This window comes from Colletotrichum siamense (assembly GCF_013390195.1).
Source record: "Colletotrichum siamense strain Cg363 chromosome Unknown KSG_Cg363_contig09, whole genome shotgun sequence".
NCBI lineage: Eukaryota > Fungi > Ascomycota > Sordariomycetes > Glomerellales > Glomerellaceae > Colletotrichum > Colletotrichum siamense.
The window spans coordinates 610,391-631,596 of record NW_023501022.1 but is presented as its reverse complement, the minus strand read 5'-3'; the positions used below and the strand labels follow the sequence as shown (position 1 = coordinate 631,596).

General features: G+C 55.6%; 4 protein-coding genes across 4 annotated transcripts; 1 reads left to right on the top strand and 3 right to left on the bottom strand.

Annotated features, from left to right (window-relative positions):
* Positions 1 to 225: 225 nt before the first annotated feature.
* Positions 226 to 1,893, bottom strand: CGCS363_v012933 (uncharacterized protein; the record flags this gene model as incomplete). Its single annotated transcript, XM_036644782.1, has 1 exon — positions 226 to 1,893. One exon carries the CDS (start codon positions 1,891 to 1,893, stop codon positions 226 to 228), a length of 1,668 nt encoding a protein of 555 aa, XP_036489198.1.
* A 1,466-nt stretch (positions 1,894 to 3,359) lies between these two features.
* Zmiz1 (Zinc finger MIZ domain-containing protein 1) lies at positions 3,360 to 7,271 on the bottom strand (the record flags this gene model as incomplete). Its single annotated transcript, XM_036644781.1, has 2 exons — positions 3,360 to 6,867; positions 6,925 to 7,271. 2 exons carry the CDS (start codon positions 7,269 to 7,271, stop codon positions 3,360 to 3,362), a joined length of 3,855 nt encoding a protein of 1,284 aa, XP_036489199.1.
* Positions 7,272 to 12,582: 5,311 nt separating this feature from the next.
* BOI2 lies at positions 12,583 to 15,673 on the top strand (the record flags this gene model as incomplete). The annotated part of the gene is made up of 3 exons (XM_036644780.1): positions 12,583 to 12,628; positions 12,800 to 12,943; positions 12,999 to 15,673. 3 exons carry the CDS (start codon positions 12,583 to 12,585, stop codon positions 15,671 to 15,673), a joined length of 2,865 nt encoding a protein of 954 aa, XP_036489923.1.
* A 1,166-nt stretch (positions 15,674 to 16,839) lies between these two features.
* Positions 16,840 to 20,100, bottom strand: CGCS363_v012930 (uncharacterized protein; the record flags this gene model as incomplete). The annotated part of the gene is made up of 2 exons (XM_036644779.1): positions 16,840 to 18,540; positions 18,619 to 20,100. The coding sequence occupies 2 exons, from the start codon at positions 20,098 to 20,100 to the stop codon at positions 16,840 to 16,842; spliced, it is 3,183 nt and encodes a 1,060-aa protein (XP_036489924.1).
* Between the last annotated feature and the right edge of the window lie 1,106 nt (positions 20,101 to 21,206).

Here is a 21,206-nt window from a genome sequence, read left to right as displayed (position 1 = left end):
AAGAAAAATTCAATCTATTCATGGACTAGGCGAGCCCACGGATTCATCTCAAGGTATAGTAAGGCTTAAACAACACAAACCCCCCTTCTGAACTCTTTCTGTGATGGCGTCGCTGTCTTGTCTCGTCCATCCCGCACCGCTCTCCGGTCATTAATCATTAAACCCAACCCTCTGTCTAAACCTTCCCGCGCCCAATCTCTCAAGTCTCAATGCAACAAGCGTGGGCTAACTCTTCTCGGGGATCTGACTCGGCGCATTCTCGTTCGTAACGCCGCTGTACGCAGGTCTCTCCTCCGGTCCTGTTGCTCCTGCCGCCAGTGCCTCGTCGTAACTCGGCGGTGCGTCGTCAAACGCCGCAGCACCCGGTGTTCCCATCTGGGGAGGGTATAATGGGTCATACTGCGGTGCTGCCGCGGCCGGTAGGTGCGGTTGCTGAGACGCTTGAGGCCTTTGCTGCTGGCCACGGCCCATGGTATGGGTGATGGGTGCAGACTGTGAAGTACGTGGCGGTAATCTGGGAGGCAGGCTCATTGTTGCCGCGGACGGCCGATTGGCTTGTGCTGCTAGAGCCTCGAGCAACTGCGGCGGCGGCGCAATGCCAGAGTATACTTGAACCTTAGAGAAGTGCAACGGGAGGAAAATGGACTGCGCGGCGGGGTTTTCCTTGTTCGAGCCCAAGAACGTTCGCGTTGACGGCGGTTTGCCCCAGCAGAGACCCAACTGGATGTCGAGTTCATAGTGTCGCTGGAGATTGCAGGCGACGAAGCTAGGTGCAACGGTGTTGGGTAGCGGGATGTTGCGCCAGAGGTCGTCTGGGATGATGGACTCGTGGGTGAGGTCGTCCGAGGTCGGGTTGTCCAGGAGGGGCACGCTGAGGCCTGTCTGGGTCACGACGACCCATCTGCTTACTTCCGTGTTAAAGAGGTCGTGGCACCGGACATGAGTCTTGCCGATCAGCTCGATTTGTATTGAGGTGAGAAAGACTTGTTCGTGTGAGGGTATGAGCTTCTTGGCAATGAGACGCAGCGGGAGAGGTTGGTTGCAGGTCAGAATCGAGGGATGGGGTAAACGCGCAGAGAGCTCAATGGACGGGGGAACAGCGTCACCGTTGCTAGGTGCACTGTCGTCCTTGCCGGAGCCAAAGAGGGAGCTCTTCTTCTTCTGTAGACCCTGGGGTCGCGGCTTGAAGGTGAAAGGCCGACGTGCGTAGGCTTCTTGAGACGTCTTCGGAGGCCGGGGCGGCTCTATGGGCATGAACTTGAAGCCAATCTGGTACCGCCAGTTTTCCTTGAGAAAGCCTGGTCGTTGGATGGTGACCTTGAGGTAGTAGCGCACCTCTGCCTGCCGGGGGAAGCCGGTGAACGACGGAGGCAGGGTCTTCGTGACATGCTGGAGGAACAGCTGCTTACTGCCGTCCATAACCCTGGCACCTCCGAGTCCGAACGGACCGATGCCCGCGCCGAAGCCCCCCATGCCGCCGATACCACCGATTTTGGACATGGTAACAGGGTCGCTGCAGGCATTGTTGATGGGGAGCTTGAATTTGAAGGGGAATTCATGCTGGCCGCCCTGGATGACGTAGCTCCCGCTCATAGAGGAGCTTCCGCCGCCGAGATCTTCCTCGTAGGTTGGAAAGACTTGGGCAACCCGGTAGAGAATCTTGTGGTTCTCGCTAGCGATGCTTCCCGGGCCGCCTCCGGGCGGCAGGCGCGGGTGAGCGCGGTCATCGTAATTCTGAGGCAATCCGAGGGCTGTCTTGGACTCGCCCTCGAGCTTGACAATGATGCCACCAATCTGCTCGGGGCGGCTGAGATGCAACACAACGCGGCCAGCGAGGTTGTCGAGATTGGTGTAGAACTCGGGCTGGTTGTCGAGCGCTATGCGGATCGACATGGTGTCCGCTCAGTCCACTTTTTGAGTGGTCTGCGGTCGCCTAATTTCTATTCCGTCGCAGAATGATGTGGCTGGTGATCCCCCAAACGTCAATAGTATCAATGACGAACGACGGTGAGTGAAAATGGCCTCAAACAGGTCCTTTCACCTGGAATGAGCGCACCGCACCCGAGCGATAGGTTTTTGTTTGCGAGTCGGCAAGTAAAGTACCTAGGGAGGGGCAGAGTGGGGTGGACCTTTTTTTAGGTATTTTTTTCGCGGTCGTTGGAGTGTGTCGAAAGTGAGGTCCGATAGCCAAGGCGCATAGAGTTAATTGTGTGGTGAGGGGAAGGGAGAAAAAAAAAAGTTGGGTTCGATTCAAAACGACGTCCCTGAAATTGGAATGAGGGTCGTCGGAACGGCAAACAAAGCCAAGATTTTTGACACCCTGCGTGAGGGCTTGAGAGGCGACGTAGACGCGTGGCTCAGCCTCTCTCACCAAGCCTCGTTGCCGGAGCTGATGGAAGGGCGTGAAACCCGTCGCAGTTGTATGGTTGCTTTGGCTGACCTGCCTCGGGGCCAGAGACTTCAGGAACTCAGGATGGGACGCTGTGAGGCGCAAGCTTCAAGCTGCTCGTCTGAAGCAGTGAAGCTAATGGATGTTTGGATGTTACGAGAGCAGGCACCCTGGATGTCAAACGTGCCTTGTATGTACAGGCCTCGGCAAAGTTGGGCAGTCGCAGCGCAGAGGAACGGACGACGCAACACTGTGACAATTGGCTCGATGAGTTGACAATTACAGATACTGCGTAGTTGTAGGCATGTATTCAATCCGAGGAAACATGTCAAGTGAGGTCTGGCAGGGCTGATGTCATGGGGATTTAGCCCAATCACTACCGTTTCTTGGATTGGAGCACTGCTGCACTGTCTGCCCGACCCGACCTAACTTAAGGGAGTCCCGGTCCTGCTCTTGCCGACGCTGCCGACCTCGGTCGCACCTTAAATAGACGCCGCTGCCAAGTCTTGGGCGTTTCGTTGGTCATGAGATGTGCACCCAACCCAAACTGCCTGGCTGTCCCGAGCTTCCGATTGATGAATTTCACAAAATGGAGGACATTCAAATACCGTCCGCTTCGGATATGGCGCTGATCGGTCTATTCCTACTGGCGCTGTGATAACTGCCCATGTCGCCTCCGCTTCTGTCCCGAAGGAACATCGTCTGTGTCCCTCTGCAACGACCATCCCGGTGCACAGGGCGCCAAAAAACTAGTAACATGAATCTTTCAATCCTCATCGAGGCTCAATCACCTCTGCGTGTTCCTACAACGCCCAGATGCTGTAGGTGGTATCATTTCGGCACCCCCGATGCCATAGCAAAAAGCAAACTCCATCCCGAGTGCCTCGTCTGAGGATGGGATTCATAAACGCCGTGTCCCATATGCCGCTCGTAATCCCGCGCCAAAATGGCCTCAAATTTATGCGTATCCTCAATCCAGCTCAATGATCTCAATCGCCGGTGCCTCGGCGGGCGACGGCCCAGTCCTGGCGCGCTTTGCTGGCGGCCTTCCAGGAACACCCTCTGCATCGTCGTCCTCGTCATCTCCGGCCTCTTCCACTTTTGGCCTCCACGTCCCATCTGCTGACACAAATATCGTTTTCGTATGCAGCTTCCCGTCAGCCTCTAGCTTTTTCCGCACCTCCGCCATGAAACTATCCATCATCAAGCTGTAAGGCCGAGCATCCCCGTCGCAGATAGGGCACTTCCATCTATCCACCAGCGATGGCTCGGGGCCAAGTTCACCACCGCCACAGGGCCGGTTGCAGCTGTTACCGTGGGATGTGCACATGGGCTTGGACGGCCTGCTGTTCAGCCAATTCCCCAAATCGAAGCACTCCAGATGCGTGCATGCGGCGCCGCGCACTGGAATCTCATATATGGTAGAGCTGAATGGATCGGCTAAATCAATACTGAGGTCGCTGCCCACAACAGCCAGCTCATCATCCCCGTCGTTCTGTGGAGGCTTCAGACGGTCCTGAATGAGCTTTCTGGTTGAGTCAACAGGTATGACGCCTCTAAGCGTCACCATATTGAAGATGCTCTGGTGGTTGAGGGTTTCGACGACTTCGACAGCCATAAAGTAGGTCGTGTCTGCCGCCTTCCGCGCACAAGCTTGGGGGGCCATGCTGACAGATATAGCGTTGCTCCCTCTACAAAGATGTCTTGTCAATTCCACAGGCTGGTCTTGGCCGTTGTGCTGCTTGCGACGAATCTTCATGACCTTTTTGTTGACCACGACGGAGATATGATCGGGCCAATACGTGGGGGCCACGGCCCAAGCTGCCTCTGGTACTGTTTCCTGGCCTGGCTTGAGACGTATGGCGCAGAGACGGAGACGATATCGAAGAGAGCCGTTGAAGTATTGCGAAACAGGAATCTGCTGGCCGATCGGGAAACGATCTGTGCAGAGCCTGTCAAAGACACCATCTGGAACCATAAACTCGAATTTGTGCAACTCCCAGCGAGGGGTTGTTAGCACGGGGCCCAATGCCAGACTTTTGACAGATTGATAGTGTCTTTGCGGGGGCATCGGGCCATCTTTCATGGGGAGTTCTCGTGGCACTCGTCTAGGGCTTCGGACGTCGACCTGGTGTAGAGAATTGGCCAAAGCCTTCGGTTCGTGCGGAGTATGCGGTATCTGATCCAGAGGTACATGTTGATGAGGCGGTCGAAAGATGGCGCCTTTGGGCCGCGGCGCTGGTGCCCTCCCCCGAATACTTGAAGGTATTGGACTCGGCAGACCTGGAGATTCACTGTGTACCGGCCTTGGTGTTATTTGATGAGTAGCACCCTGAAGCGGCCTTGGTGGAAGTTGTTGAGTAGCACCTTGAGGGGGCCATGGCTGTGGTATTTGATGAAACTGAGGCGTGGCCATGTTCGGTGGCGATGCTGACCCCATGACTTGGCTGGGCAGTTGATAGTTGAAACGATTCGCCTGCCGCATCTGCTGTGCTTGCAACTGTTGGGCTTGCATTTGCTGAACTTGCATCTGCTGGGCTTGCAACTGTTGTGCTTGCATCTGCTGTTGCATCGTTTGTTGATATGGCACCCGCGGCCCTTGATAGCTATTGGGAGGTAAGAACCCAGAACGTGTGTTCACTGCTGGGCTATGGGGACCAGATGTCATCTGCGTGGGAGAAGACACGGTCGGCATCGACACAGAAAGCCCGCTAGGAGGTGCTTGAAGAACTGGCGACGTCTGTCCTCGGGTCTGCACTACCCTCCCCGTGTTCGGCAATTGCGTATTGGCATGAAGAGGAGAGCCTGCCGGAGTCAGGGGCTGGCTGAGCTGAGACCCTGTTGATGGCGCTCGCGCAATGTTTTGTGGCATGGGCATCTGCAATCCACGAACCTGGGCCACTCGACCTTGGTTATGAAGGGTGTATTGCGGCGGAATAGGAGAGAAGTTACCCGGGGCTGCAGGAGATGGGTACATATCGAACCCTTCAGGAGCATTCAGATTTGGGGCAGCGAGCTGGGTGCCGGGATAACCAGCTGAAAGACGTCTTGCGTTGTCCATCATCTGCTGTTGTCTGACCATGGCCGGCGTCATTGCCACATTAGAAGGCATCGGGGTCGGCGCCGTTACTGCTGGCATCGACTGTGCTGAAGACATGAAGGGTGGTGCTTGGGGAGAAGATTGAGACTGCCGGTACTCGCGCACAAGTTGTTTGTAGCGCTTGATCAACGTGTCTCTCAAGTTGCTCTGATCCGATTCTGACATCCTAGAATAGTCGGTCTTCAGGTCCGTTTGGAACAGCTGTTGCATCTTGTCTGCAACAGGACCATCCGCAATACCCATGTGCCTCCGTGTGACAGTGAAGATCACAGGCTCGAGCACAGGAGACCGAAGCCTCAATTGATAGTGCAGCTCAGTCGCGAGAATAGGATAGCCTCTGCCGTTGTCAGGTTTCATAGTCGGGATCAAGACACGATTCCACTGGCTGTGGAGACAGCGGAGAAACACACCAACGTTGTCGATGTGCTGTCGATAGAAGGGCAGATTCCACAAGCCTGACCTGGGTGACTCCGGGAAGTTGGCGAACAAGAAGACAAATTCCTTTGCCATGTTGTCGTTTCTTCTGAGAGTGTTCTGCACAACCTTCATGCCGCCATCTGCCACTGAGGGGTCTATCTGAAGAGTGTGAATTACCCATTCCCTGCTGAAAGACCAAGAACAAAGAAGCTGATGCAGCGCAATGTAGAAGTAATCGCCCACTTCAATGGCGTCTTTGAGGAGCTTGAGTCTAGGCCCCGTTGTGTTATCGGGAGTTGGATTCGCTTGGCCAACACATGTTTGGACAACCTTCTCGAGCTGAAGAGACATCACATCAGGGCGTAAACAGTTTGCGATTCCTGCTTGGTTGATGTTCTGCGTTGCGGGCGGAAGCGGAGGGGCGGCCTGCTGAGAGACAGCATGCTGAGAAACAACTTGCTGTGGAACTGGTTGTTGAATAACACTTGAAGCCGGGGGACTATTCTGCACGGCGGGATTCGAAGGTTGGCCTGGATAAGTTTGCGGTTCTGGCATTGATGCCGCGCTTAGCCGTCTGTCTTGCATTCCAGGGCTCTGGAGAGCGGGTATTTGGGTAGCAGATCGGTTTTGCAGCGATGGCGAAGCACCGCTTAGAGCAACCTCGACATCTCTGACATCACTCTCATTGAGAGCGAACATCGATCCTGAATAGTCGTCCGTATTCGACGCCTCTTGTCCAGAGGGCGCTCCTCCTCCGCCTAGGATCTCTGGGGGACGATTGGCAGCAGCTTGTTGCGCAAAGAATTCGGCAACGCCAGCCGCGATGTTGCTTGGCCTAAGAACAAAACCGGGGCTTTGACGATCCTGATCTCGAGTCTGCTGCTGAAGCTGGTTCGACGCTGGAGTCGGCGGACTAGGTTGATCAGTCGGGGCTGGAGAGGGGAGAGCAGCCGCACTATCACTGCAAATGAACAGTCAGAAAAGAAAATCGCCTGTAGACAGAGGGGTGGTAGCGTACAGTGTCTGTTTTCCGAGCTCGGAGGTAGGCAAGAACTCAGGATCGGGTTGTGTGGTATTAGGGGGTCTAGCGGTTTGCTGCGAGACGTTGTCGTGAGTCGAGGGGGTCGGGTTCGTGGTATCTTGTGGTGGAGGATGCTGGGACCGAGAGGGTGGTCTTCCCAAGCGACCGGACTTCTCATGCTGGTAGGTCGAGGTTGACGGTGAAGCGCCCGTTGCTGGTTGTGAAGTCATCCACGATTTTTGTCGACGGCCCATCCAGGCGTTGAGGGTCGAGTTCGAGGCAGCGACGCGCGCGCCTGACATAAAACCGCCGACCGAATCTTGCTGGCCACCTTGCGGCGTCATGTCCCAGGTGTTGGCTCGTTCAGGAGGTTTGCGGCGACGACGCAGCGGGGTCGGACGAGAACCTTCGACGAGACTGGAGGGTCTTGGTCAACAGCTGCGATGAGATGAGGAGGGGTTGAATGCCCACCATGAGGACTAGGTCCCGATGCGTCGAAGAAACTTGAGCCTTTCGAGAGGCAATAGTGACGCGGGTTTCTTCAGATGTTGTCTGGAAGTAGCGAGGAGCAGAGCCAGTCCCTAGGTATGGATTCGGGGGAAGGCGAGGCTGGCGTCGTTGCCGTCACGGGTCGCACTGTGACAAAAATCGGTCCAGAGCGACTGCCTTTTCCGTCCCTTTTTTTGGTCAAGGATTGGATACCTCTGCAGACCGTGGGTGTATTTGCCAAGAGGGCAGGAGCAACGGGTGGGTGTACGTCTCGGAAAGGTGCTTCTTGAACGGGTTGTTTTATGGGTTTCGCGATCTGGAGCTCGGATTTTTCGCGCTCTGAGGTTTTCCAGGAGGCTACGACTGGCCGTGTCGCCTGCCCCCTGGTGATCGTGAAGTTTGAGGCGCCAAGGGAATTCGCCAATCGCTCAACCGTCGATCTAGACGAAACGTGCACTCGGGGTCGATGGCAGGTGTCAGGGCAGTCGGCGTCGGATGACGGTCGTCGGTGAGGAGAGATGGTCGTCGGAAGGTATTCTGAACGCGGGTAAGGTAATGTCAGACAGCCGTACCTTATTGTCCAAATGTGAAGCGGTGGTGGTGGTGGTGGTGGCCGAAGGGTACGTGCACGGTGCACCCAAACGATGAGAGCCCAGCTTTCACACGGCGCTGAGAAAGCCACAGTCAAACAGCGTAAGATTTAGGGTGGGATGGAAGGTGAGGTGGTGTTTGCTGAGGTGGTAGGCTAAGGCTGCCCGCGACTGGGGGACCTTGGCAGGTGGTGGAGGTCCTCTAGTCCTATTGCGCACTAGCCGCACGCGGGCACGACGGGTCGGGCTCTGATTGGGGCATAGCGCTGTCCCTTTTCAACATGGGATCACGAATTTCTGTCACTGAGCTGCGCTGCCGCATTCGAATTCAAAGTCAATCTCATAGGGAAAATAAAAAGTAGTTTATCTAGCTTTCCCACTGTGACCTGCACCAGCCTCTGTATCCATTCGGCTATACGGCAAGCTTCCCCAACTCTGAGGGAGGGAGGCAGAGCTGGTAATGGAAGGTCGCAGTCTGGCTGTTTGCTGTGGTGTTCAGCAACTTGGCCTTCGAAGTTCGGGCGACCACATGTTCCCACCTGCTGCAGCCCGTTAGCATGTTGCACGCAATAGGCCAATTTTGGGGGTTCTGACGAAGCGCGACGAGACACTTTCCTGATTGCGGACAAGACTAGGTAGGGAAAAAGAAAGCATCATGCTTAGGACGTCTCAATGGACATGTAAATATGGAGTCATGATAACGTCGAACCACCAGTCACAAACGCAGCCGCTTCACTACCTCCTTCCATCGTTGTAATTAGCACGTATGATGTGATTGACTTTCTGTATGTTCGCATGTATAGACAGCCACAATTCGACGGGATTCTCGCACCTTGAATCATGGCTTGCAGCTGGAAGCATATCGAGCACAATACAATGTTCCCTCTGCGCCCCAGATTCCCGCAACACAATCCGATTTCCGAGTTGTTTTCTCTCTCAAGGTATGGTCATCCCCTGATATCCCCCCAATCATCTTCTTACCCCCCTTGCGTCCACATCCCAGCTCTCGAGGCTTGGCTCATCGTTGACAATGTGCAGTCATACATTTGTGAGGGATAAAGACGGTGCAAGTGTCAGGTGGCGACAAGAACGTTTCTTTGTGTGTCCTTTGTTTCGCTGGCCCTCGACTTGTCAAGGTGTTTGTTTCTATTGATGCCGCACCTTTAGCTTGACACCGCACACCACCACTTCGGCGTTCGCGTGTCTATCATTAGTACCATACAACTCTATTATAGGTCCATCAGGTAGTGCACGCCATTCTTGCACTCTCGCATACCCATCTCGAAGGCTGGTTGTTGTTGGGGTCCGCGGATCCGAGGGCCCTTATTATCATCTCATACGGATCACGGTGAAAGCTGGCCAGTTGGGGAAACGCCCCCGATGGTCCCCTTTTACTAGCCCCGATTGAGGTGCTTGCTTGGTTGCTTGACCTGGGGTTTGGATGCATCTGGGCTCCAAGCGTCGAGAGTAGAGTCGAATCTCTGTTCAAGCTGCTTATTAGGTAAGCCAGCCACCCCATCCCCGTACCTAACCTTCACCTTTTACGAGTGAGTACGTGATGTGGCTGCATTATCAGACAGCTTGTGGACTGGAGGCTTTGCTCGGCCGCCGGCTTGTGGAAACACGTGAGTTTGAACACCTTCCAGAGTGCCCTGGCTTGTCAATTTCGCGGGTCTGCCGTGATTACGGCGGGACGCGCTCATGACAGAAAAAATAAGTAGATGAAATGCAGCGACGAGGCCAGCATAACCTTGCAGACGAGGTGTTAACCGATGTGCTTGGGCAGAACGATTGGTTCATCTGGCAGAGGGCCCGGCTTTCGTGCTCTAGGTCACCCTTGCAGAGCTGGGGAACCAGCCCGCGGGAGATGCAATCCTTCGCAGTGCACCCGCGAGGAAAGTCCTGGTAGACCTTGGTCTTGTGGTGCGTGTTCGGTCTTGTCTTTGGCCATGGCGAAACCGGTGACGGCTCGAGGACGCCGATGGCTCGGAGCAAGGCGGGGGATCGTGGGCGGACATGAACACCAGTGTGCGTTCGGTCATCTACCTTACGCAAGGGATGGGCCGGGACATGCGTGTCCCAGCAACGGCAGAAACGCAGGAGACGTAAGCACCGAGAGCGTCGAAATGAAGTGGTTCACGGGTATTGAAGTTGGCGGACGGACGACGACGCGGGTTCATCATGGACAGGGAAACAAATGAAAGACGAAACAAAACCCAGAGGAGTCGGAATAGTGCCAGGCCGTGGTGAAGACCTGCCTGCCGTCTGCAAATCTGCAAAGTCATTCGCCATCTGCGGCTTGCAGCAACGAACTCTATTTGTGATTCCCCAGCAGTTCCGGACGGCAAGAACAACATCCAAACACATTCATTGCACACTCCATCTCACCTCTCCCCATCATTATCACGGGTTTTAAGGGATCTGCCCAGCCGGGATAACACGAGAAACGGACAAGACCGAATTGCTGTAGTGACCCAAGTAGGACCTCTCTCGTCTGCCAATTGCCTCTGCTGTACCTGTGTATCTTACCCAGGGCATCTACCGGCAGCTTACTGTCTACCTATCCTCCCCCACCCGGCGCCCGTTGACTTTAGCTTGAGGCGCCTCTGGCAGCCACATCCTCAACCAAAGGCCGTTCTTTATCCTCGCGTTCTCATCCCCTTTACAGCCTCAGACTGGCTAATTAGTGGCATCTCCTTGCCTCGACCACGCCTCCTGAATAAATAAGAAGAATAGCACCTACACGTCTCCCCTCTGCGGGATTTCATCCGTCTACTCCAGGTCGCAAACCTCCAGTGCAGCAGATTATATCTCCCTGACGACCTACAAGTCCGCTCGGCGTGCGGCACCAGTTCCTCTGCGCAGCTCTGAGCCCGGTCTGACCGCTCGGTATCCGTACGTCCAGCCAGCAGGTTTACAGGACCACCTCAGTCCACAGACGCACCGTCCCCGTCGTCGTCCTCCGTCCTCCCCGCCGTGCCTCGCGCCCATTGCATCGCATCGCATAGCATCGTCAGCTTTCGTTACACGGGCCACCACCGACAACGACCCCTTCCTTCTTTGGGGGTCCTTCCATTCCTTCCTTCTGGGGCCCAATACCAAGACATTTCAGGTTGTCTCTGGTTTCCAAGGCCACGACACCGCATTGAAGCACAGGACTTCGACCTTCTTACCTACCTAGGTACACTTAGACCAACAGCCTGGCCAACGCCTGGCACGGTACCTGCAGACCTTCATCTGCTCCTGTTATTCAGTGCATTAAGATCTCGCACTCGCAGTCGCTGTCCATTCGGCCGACAGCTGCAATTAGACTTCTGTCTGGCAGCTCGTTCGCCAGGCGCAAGACACGGGGACTCCCAAAGTCCAAACCACACGCGCAGCTCCACGACAGCCAATTCGACATCCAAGACATTGTCCAAGACATCCGCCTCGGAGAACGGGATTGTGACCACCTAATTACGAGGTGGCCCTGAGCCTGAGGAACCCCTGGACAAAAGACACTAAGGTGCGGCGGTACCCCCAGTCAACGGGACGGCCTCGGTGCACCTCTCAGCCAACAGCAGAATCTGCAGGACACTTGTGCAGGTTGCAGGCAGCGTGCAGCACCAGCCCAGCAGCATCAACAGCAGCAACTGGACGACAAGAGAAAAAAAAAGGACGGGACAGCGGCTCCTGGACCCAGACGTGGACCGTCACCCTTCGTCTGTCCTCCACCACGTCCCCAGCACCGTCTATGCGCCTTACACTTGCGTTGCAATGATCCAATAGCGTCACTCCACGCCAAATCCAGTGTCCCCCAATCACATCTCACAGCGCCCGTCTTGAGCAACTCCAACCTCCAACTTCTTCTGCCTCCCCGTCTGGTCTGGTCTGGTCTCGTCTGCCGTCAAGACCGGGACTTGATCTTACAGCGTGCCTTGCCGACCGACGACCCTTTTCTATTTGCATTCGTCGCCACTTTCTTGCCGGCTGCGTGTCCAATCTGTCAGCCCACCTTTTGGCTTCTTCAACCTCACTCACACACGAGCGAAAGGGAAAGAGCGCCGAGCCAAGGAAGGAAGGGAACGAAGAAAAAAAAACACAAGGGCACCAGCGACTGAAGGAAGGGGGAAAAAAGTGAAGACAGTGAAATTATCCCCCCCTCATCAGCATCCCAGAAAATAACAACAACAACACACACGCACACCTTTTGGGGGCCCATCGTCGCGGTATCGAATTCCTCTCCTTACACACCTCTCCGTCTCCCTCCTTCCCTTTCCTCCCTACCACCCTGGTCGCCATCAATCTCACCAGACCCTCATCGACTCCTCACCTTATCCGCTCTTGCGCGGTCAGTACTGCGCACACTTACCATACCTGGTCCCAGCTGCCGAACAACTGACAATCCCTGGCTTCTGCCGCTTTTTTTCGCTTCGCCAGCATTTCTCCGCCCCCCGGTCATCGCACCCAAGTCATCTCGAGCCCAGGCCAGGCTGCCCAGCCAGCACTTCGTCTCCTATGTATTGATCCCGTCACAAACCATTCTCTTCAGCAAACGCCACCCGCATCTGTCGCGGCGCCTGGCATCGTCGGCAACATGGCTGCTCCAAGGCCTGAAGTTGGCGATATCCTTCTCGTCATACGTACGTCCGGCCTCTCTATCCGTCCATACTGACTTGCTCCTCCTGAGCCCACCTGCCGCCCTCGTCCCGCCCGCCGCTGCATTCGCGTCATGCAGCTTCATCTTCTCCCCGCCTTCAGCATAACTCACCCCCCTGACCCGCGTTCTCTGAGCTGATGATTTCTTGTCGCAGACGACTTCATTGCTCGTAGCTCCGACGAATTGAGCTTGGCCAAGGGCGACCGAGTCGAACTCATCGAGAGAGACGATGAATTTGGCGATGGATGGTTTCTTGGCAAGCATTTGGTGAACGGCAACAGCGGCCTGTTTCCCGAAGGTAGGCTCGACTGGCCCCCGCCGCAAACGACGCGCAACTGATTTGCCCTCCCTAGTCTACACCAGACCAGCCCCGAAGACGTCTCCTACGAATAATTTCTCGAAGCCGCTGGCTACGCTCCCTGAAGGAGCAAACGAACCCAAGCACCCATCCGTTGCATCCCCGATTGATAACCAGGCTGACACGCCCACCCCTCCGCCGGCTCCCGTGTCCCCTGCCGAATCGATCGCTCCAGTCACCCTTCCCTTGAACAGCATCAAGCAGGATGTCCCTCCGAGTGAGAGTGCGCCACCTGTGGCCCATCCGCCGTCAGCCTCCCTCGGCCGTTTGAATACGAACCAAGACCATGTTTTGAACGAGACGCTCAATGTCATCGAGGAGCACATCACCGATCTACGCTCCAAGCCCAGCAACGGTGGAATGCGCGCCCCTCCAACTGATTCTGGAAGCGAATACAGTGCCACTATCGACCACCGTTTATCCTACATCCATGGTGAGGAGACCGACGAGGAGGAGGAGGGCATGCACAGCCGGTCGGAAGTTGAGGCTTGGTCGGCTGACGAGGTCGCCGAATACCTATTCACAGTCGGCGTCGAGAAGTCGCATTGCGAGGTGTTCCGAGACCAGGAGATCTCCGGCGAAGTCCTTTTGGGCATGGACCAGAGCTCCCTGTTCATCAAGGCCTTCGAGCTGGGTTCCGTCGGAAGGAGACTCAAGACATGGCAGAAGATTAAGAGTCTTCAAGACGAGTGCAACAACATTGGGCTCGCGACTAGACGCACGACGCAGACTTACGGTAGCGAGATCGGTTCGGAAGATGCCAAGCGTTCGCGGAGTCGGGCGGATACCCTGACGAACTCTATGCCCAGGATGACACCGGTTGACGACAGGTCCATGTCACTGAGTAGCAAACGGTTGTCCTTCTCCCAAACGCCCAAGTTGGACACCTCTCTGGTATCACCGGTATCACCCATTGCTGATAGCCCTACGCGGCCTTCGCACATGAAACGACCTTCGGCTGCCTCCGTCAGGGATTTGCATCACTCCCGCCGACACTCATCATCGACCGACTTCCGTTTGACAGGAACGACAATGGGCAATGCCGTAACACCCAAGTTAGCCACGAGCGGGACGTTTCCTCAGGCAGCAGATGGGGCCCATAAGAAGCAGCCTTCATTCGACAGGAACTGGACCCTCGGCAGTGCTTCCCAGAGACCGCTTTCCTCCACTGGTTTCCAAGACGTTATGCAGCAGTCTGGTCTCCATGCCCCGGATTCTAACCTCGACACTGATCGCGGATACTTCAGCGGCACTGATGTTGACGGCCGACGCCGAAACGTACTTAAGAAGCGTGACAGTACGGCCAGCCACGCCAGGAAACACAGCTACGCCGACGAGCAACGAGTCCGCAGCGCAACTGCCATCTCGAGACACTCTAGATTCGGCAGCATCGACTCAACCCGCGACTCCGTCGCTTCGCCAGCCGCTCAGAAGTATTACGGTTTGCAGTCCAACAGCCACAGGAGGACTGCCTCGACCAGCACCACTCAATCAGCCCGTCCTGCACCTCCGGTTAAGGACACAGGAGCCCCTAGCGTCACCAAGCTCGACGGCGCCACCTCGAAGACCCGCGAATCGCCAGCGCCAATGTCTCCAGCAGCACGCCAGGGCATTCATGCGGAATGGTTGTCTGCTGTCGTCAAGCCTTCCGTGAAGGTCACTGGCCTCCGTGCCATCTCCGATTCGGTTTCTGGAGACCGCAACAAAATGTCCTCCCCTTCCCCTGTCATCACATCCTCTGTCGACTCTCCTCTGAAGGCGGACTCGCCTATGCACTCGCCCGCTAGAACCGGATCGAGTACTCCTTCAGCTGGGCCAAGCTTCGAGCTGGATTCGCCGGATGCTGCGAAGAGCCCGAGCACCGCGACCACCATCGCAAGCAAGGGCAGCAGGAAGAAGGGCAAGAAGGAGACCAGTGCCTACCAACGTGGTCTGCAAAAGGTCAGCCCTGCAGAGGCTGTGAAAGAAGCAGATTACAGTGGTTGGATGCGCAAGAAGAGTTCTAACCTCATGACGACCTGGAAACCCAGACTGTTCGTCCTCAAGGGACGTCGCCTGGCCTACTACTACTCAGAGAACGATGACCAGGAGAAGGGCCTCATCGACATCTCCTTCCACCGTGTACTCCCGGCTGACAACGAGCGACTGACTGGACTCCATGCCACACTCACTGGTGCTGGCGCTGCGGCACACAACGATTCCTCAGTGGAGAAGGGCGACGACGCCATGTTCATCTTCAAGCTTGTCCCACCGCGCGCAGGCCTCTCCCGTGCTGTTAACTTCACTAAGCCAACCGTCCACTACTTTGCTGTCCCCAACCTCAAGCAAGGCAGGCTGTGGATGGCTGCCCTCATGAAGGCCACGATCGACCGAGATGATACCCAGGCGATAACAACGACGTATCAACAAAAGACGATTTCCTTGGCCAAGGCTCAGCAACAGCGCCACCGTCCACCCGCACTGATGAATCTCAACGATGCGGAAGAGGAGAGGAAGCGACTGGAGGCGAAGAAGAATCCAGATGTCCTGGGCATCACATTTGGTGAGACTGATAGTGGAGTTTCAGGTCTGGAGAAGCCGACCTTCAAGGTTGAGCCGGCAAGTGCAAGGAAGTTGGCCTTTGACCAAGAGAATAACGGCGTGGCTGGAGCACCACCACAAAGTGCTTGAGGATGTTGATTGTGGTGAGGTCGTTCACAGCGCTTAATTGGGTTCCCTTTTCCTTCGTTTCTTGTACCATGCAACTTTCTATATATACCTTTGTCATGTATGAGGGACACGAATCCGCATAGGGGCGGCGTATTTGGGACTGCTTGAAGAGAGTCGAGAGAGATCCAGCAACGAGGGCCGTGGACACTGGACATACAAGCGGATAATTTTTCACACACACAGGCTATTCCCTTTGTTTTTAGCTTTTCCTTGCCTTCTAGTCACTGAGTTCAGACCCCATCAGAGGTGGCGGGCTCAAGTGGCAGCACAGGATGGAGCTGTACATACGCAGGAGTAGGTAGGGATGGAGGGGGCTTTTTGGAAGTTTTGGAAGAGGAGTCTTGATGTGCCCTGAGGCAAAAAAGCCGACGACTGGAGTCGGCAAAAGGAGCCTCCTATACCCCAAGACGGCGGGTACGCATGCCATGAATAGTGGATGATAATCAACCAATTTCCTAAGCCTTGGCTGTCTGAAAAAGTGATTGATTGTGTGCGCTGCAAGCTTGGTGCTGGGGACTCTCGTGGCTAGACCAGCCACAACTGAACTCTGAGCCCACGAGGTGTATGGTACACTGTGCAAACCAGCTTACGGATGACAGATATGCCCTACTGCCTCTGTTTGTCTCCCGGGTGCGACAACATGTGGGTGCTGTACAATCTTGCCGCACTCACTGATGGCTCACAAACCGCTCAGAGGCAAAGACGCATCACCATGTCGCTGAACCACAACACCGCATTGTAGAGTATAGAGCTGTTGTTGCCTTTGCTACCGAACTACCTATTGCTTTTCCATAGCCGTCCTCGCGTTACAAGCGCAAGCATATCAAAAAATGCCTGCCCAAACGAAAGGTCAATCCACAAAAGACCAATTATTTCGGTAACCCAACAACAAATGCAAGAGAAAAAGTCCAAGGCCTTCCTTCCTATCGTTTCCTTTCCATTCCTGATCCATTCCAGGTGCAGTTACTCGAAGGCTTCCATACCAAGTAGACTCGCGATCCTTGTCGTTGCAAGAGGTGGTTCCATCCGGCCAAAACTGTGCGTGCAAGAGCCCAAATCAGGGTAAATGCTGCTTACACTGCAAAAGAGCAAGATGAGCGAGAATGCAGGGGACATCAACGAGTAATTTAGAACCAGTCGTCGTCGTAGCCTGGAGCAGGGCTCTTGGGAGCGGAGGTAGGGGCAATCGCGGCACGCTGGAAGCGACGAGGGGCGCGACGGAGGCTCTGGACCTGCTCGCCGTTACCTCTCTGGCGTCCTTGACCATTTCCTCCGCCGGTGCCAGTGCCGGTTCCAGGAGCAGGGACGGAAGGAGGGGGGCGGGTCGGGCAGGGAGGCGTGTTCTCGCCATCGGCAGGGCCAGCCGGAGTAGGGTAGCCAGCGGGAGGGACGGGGTAGTCGGCCTCGGCGATGCTGTAGGAGACCAGGACCTGGCGGCGCTGCTCACGGGTCAGAGGGACGGGCTCGAAGTTGTCGGGCAGAGGGGTGTGGTTGCTCTGCATGTAGGCGTAGCCGTACTGCAGAGCCTCCTCGTTGTAGGCAGGATCGTCCCAGGGCTCCTGCTGCTGAGTACCACCAGCGGTGGAAGTCGAGGCGCGGCCGGGCTTCTCGTACAGGTGATCGTTCTCCTCGGCGAAGAAGTCATCGAGTTCACCCATCATCTCGTCCGTGGTCTTGGCGGCCGCGACGCGGGGCCGGTAGGCGGAAGCCGGGGTGGGCGGGAGCGCTGGTCTACCACCATGGTGACGAGCTCCGGCGAGCTGCTGAGTCTGAGGGTACTGGCCGTTGAAGTCAATGGTCTGAGGAACGACACGAGAAGAACCTCCCTGCGTGTGGGTAGCCTGCTTCTTCTCAGGAGACTCTCGGATCAGGTCATTGTAGTCATCCTGGATCAGGTCCTGGTAGTCGCCAGCAGTAAAGCTCTGGCGGTCTGAGTTCTGAGCGGCATGAGAAGTTTGAGTTGTAGGCCGGGATACTTGAGCGGGTCGAGAAGCCTGCGAAGCCTTCGCAGCTTGCGCAGCCTTGGCGGCCGCGACAGCGGCCTCAACCTCCTTGCGCTTCTGACGATATGCCGCCTCCTTGAGCCAGGCATCAACCGGGCCGGGCTGGTTCTTCGTGCCAAAGAAGCTATTGAGCTCATCTCTGGAAGGTCCCTGGTAACCGCCGCCGCCGGGCTGTGTCTCCTTCTCTGAAGCGCTAGAGGCCGACTTCTTCCCGCGCTTGTCGCGAGCAGAAGCTTTGTTCTTCTTACCACCGGCGGGAGAAGAGGACTTGTTGGAAGGAGCGTCCGACTGCTTGTGGTTTTGACCATTCTTGTTCTGGGGCCGGCTGAAGTTGATGGAGCCAGTCTTCTGACGGGCGGAAGACGCACTTTGGTTGCGATTGTTCGGAATACCAGTCTCGCTAACATTAATTCCAGGAGCCTCAGAAAGCACATTTTCCACGCGATGCTTGCCCTTGTTTACCTTGAGCTCGCCGGAGAGCTGAGGAGCCGGCGTACGAGGAGTGCCCCTTTCCTTCTTCTCGGAGCCCTCAACGGAAGGCTGCTTCGTGCGCGACGGAATTCGAAGGGGTGCCGGCTTCAAAGTGTGGCAGGCAATGGAGTCGGCGCTGTAAGCCATTTCGTCAAAAGCAGGAACAGGCTGAGCCTTCTTGCCAAACCCGGGCTTGATGTCGGACTTCTTCACATTGGTCGAGATCTGGTCGCGGATGGACTTCGTATTCTCGAGATGAACAATGCGGCCCGCGGCATGAGCAGCGTTGACTGCCTCATGAGCGCGGCGATCAGCGTCTCTCTTCTCCTTCTGCTTCGCGGCGGCCTTTGTGACCTTCGCAGATTCACCGTCAGAAAGCTCGTCATCTGAGATGTGGAGGTAGTTGCGCACGCCGCCCTATAACGCAGCAACTTCCTCCGGGTTTCTCTGGATGAACGGGAATGCCTCTTGACCGTTGCCGGCTTCGCTGTCTTTGTTCGCCTCGGCGACGACCTTCTGAGTCAAGTGCTGGCTCATCGGCTTATTGGCACCCTGGGAAGACGGAATGGCTGCTTCATCGGACTCGTTGATTGTCCGGGAGGTGTTGTCCTGATCGTAGTCGGTGCTATCACTGTCGGACGAGTGACTGTCAGCAGTCGTGACCGAGATCGACTGGTTCTGCGAAGGGACCAAGGTGGCGGAGGACGAGGCAGAGCTGGCGAGGCTATCGTCGTGAGAAGTCGCGTGAGAAACTTTGCCGTAGCGAGGGGCCCGATCCTTGCTAGAGAAAGACTGATTGACCAGGCCGGGCGTCTGGGTAGCAGAAGATGACTGCGGCGCGTCGGGATCAGGTAGAGACCGCCAATAGTCGATCTTGGCGAACGTCTCGGGATACTGGCCTCGCAGCGTCCATTCTTTTTGGGAAGGCTGTGTGGTAGTCGAAGACGAAGGCTTCTGGTCGATGGGATCAATGCCCTCGCGCTTTGCTGCCTTCTCTGCCTTCTTCTGGGCCTTCTGCAGAGCCTTCTTTTTGGCGCGACGAGAGGACTTGGTGCTAGCCTCAGATGGTGTGATGCTCGAGACATTGTTCTTGGACGGCTCTCCCTTCTTGAATGCCTCAGCTGCCTCACGCTGCAAACGTTCCTCCTTGGCGGATGGGTGGCGCTCCTCGTAGGCCTCGTGAGACTTAGCGAGCGTGTTGTGCAGCTCGAGCTTAGCCGCCTTCAGCATCGAGGCACCTTCATCCTGCTTAATAGGAAGCACCTTCACCTTCTCCTTGTTTCGCTTGGGAGGGACATAGTTATCCAGACAACGGGCGAGGGGCTCGGTTTTGTAAAATTCCTGCATCTTGAGCAGCTCTAATTCACCCTCTTCGATGGTCTGGGTCTTGGGAACGCCTGCGTGAGAGGTTGAGCTAGGAGCGAGCGTAGAGCTGACCGTATTGATTGAATCATCGACAGGTGCCTTTGTCTTGATGCTGTCGATGGGCGAGGAGGGCGCGTCGTTCATCGAACCTGCCATTGTGCCGGACCTGTCAGGAGCGTCGTCGCAGCCGCCGCCCTCGAACTTCGCTACCATGGCCTTGACTGAGGAGGCGGTAGAAACTTGTCGGTTGCGGGAGGTGGGCAGAGGAGTTGTAGGAAGCGGAGGTGCTATGCCAGCGACAACGTCTCGCTTGCGATTGATGACACTCTGGCTCTCTGGGAGAGGAGAGGGAAGAGTGCTATGAGTTGCAGATGAAGAGATTTCCTGGGGAGAGGAGGGCGAGGAAACTTTGCGGCCCAGGTTGGCTGAAAAGCTATCAGGAAATCGAGGGACTGGGCGCTTCCTATCGAGGACGCTGGTCTCCGCTTCAGCATCAGCTTCAGCCGGAAGCTTCTGCAGGGACGCTTCGTGGGGAGTCATCCAGTTCATCGCCACGGTGATAAGTATGCGGATGCCAGGCGCGCTTATGGAATGAGTAACTGAGATGAGGCGCGTTAGTGAGGTAACAAGATGAGTTCAGGGAGGATACTTACAGCCACGAGAGACTCTGTGAGTGACACTGCAAAAATAGTAGCACGCTTGATAATTGTAATGGCAATGATGAGGATGAGAAGAGGGAAATTTGCGGCAAACCAAGGGGCGTGAGTGGATTTTCACAACCCTTAGGAGAGATGGGCTTGTGAAAATCAAGAGTGGCTTTTGTTGTTGTGGTTTCTCCAAAGATGGGCGTGAGAAAATGTGAAAGCCAGAAGGAGTAGGCGCAAGAAGGAGCACCTTCCCATGCAACTCACCTTTCAACTTTGAAAGATATCTGCACTAGACCACTCAGCAGACGGATACTAAGGGGGCTCATGATTGGCAACTACTGGATCTACCTTTGAGAACTAAGAGGAGGCTAGGGAGGGATGCTATGATCTCAGCAAGGCAAACCTGATAGAAAGCCTGGTCATGTGGACAACTGAAGATCAAGCCAAAGAGCTTTTCAAATGGGTTTTGGCAAGTTGTAATGAGCTATTCAACTTGGAAGACTGATCAGTAGGGATTGTAAAACCCAGCCTTCAAGCATCCTTCTACCAGGTGGTGAGAACTCCGTTCATAATGGCCCAGACCTGCGCCTGAAGTCTTCATAAAAGACCGGCAGCATTGATATAAGCAACAAATATTCATGGTCTTCAACATTAGGCCACTTGACCGAGTGACATTGCAAGCCCGAGATAGGAGGACATCACGAATCGCATTCTAGTGCTTGATTTGGGGGCAATGGAGGATATTCCAGCGTTGAATTCCGGGAAAGGTCATGAACGGGGGTGTCATGTTGAAATGCTGCAGAAAGATCGTGGGTCGTCGTGGTGTTTGAATCAATGGTATTGTTGTTGGCATCGCTCTTTCCTAAGCTCAGCATTGCGGTGCACGGACCATACACAGGACCCACCATCCCAGCAGCGGCATCCTCCGTGCCTTCTCAGGGTTCCACGTTGCTCGAAAGTCCCCCACATCAGTGAGTAGCCAAGGGGAACACATCGCAGCTGTCTAGC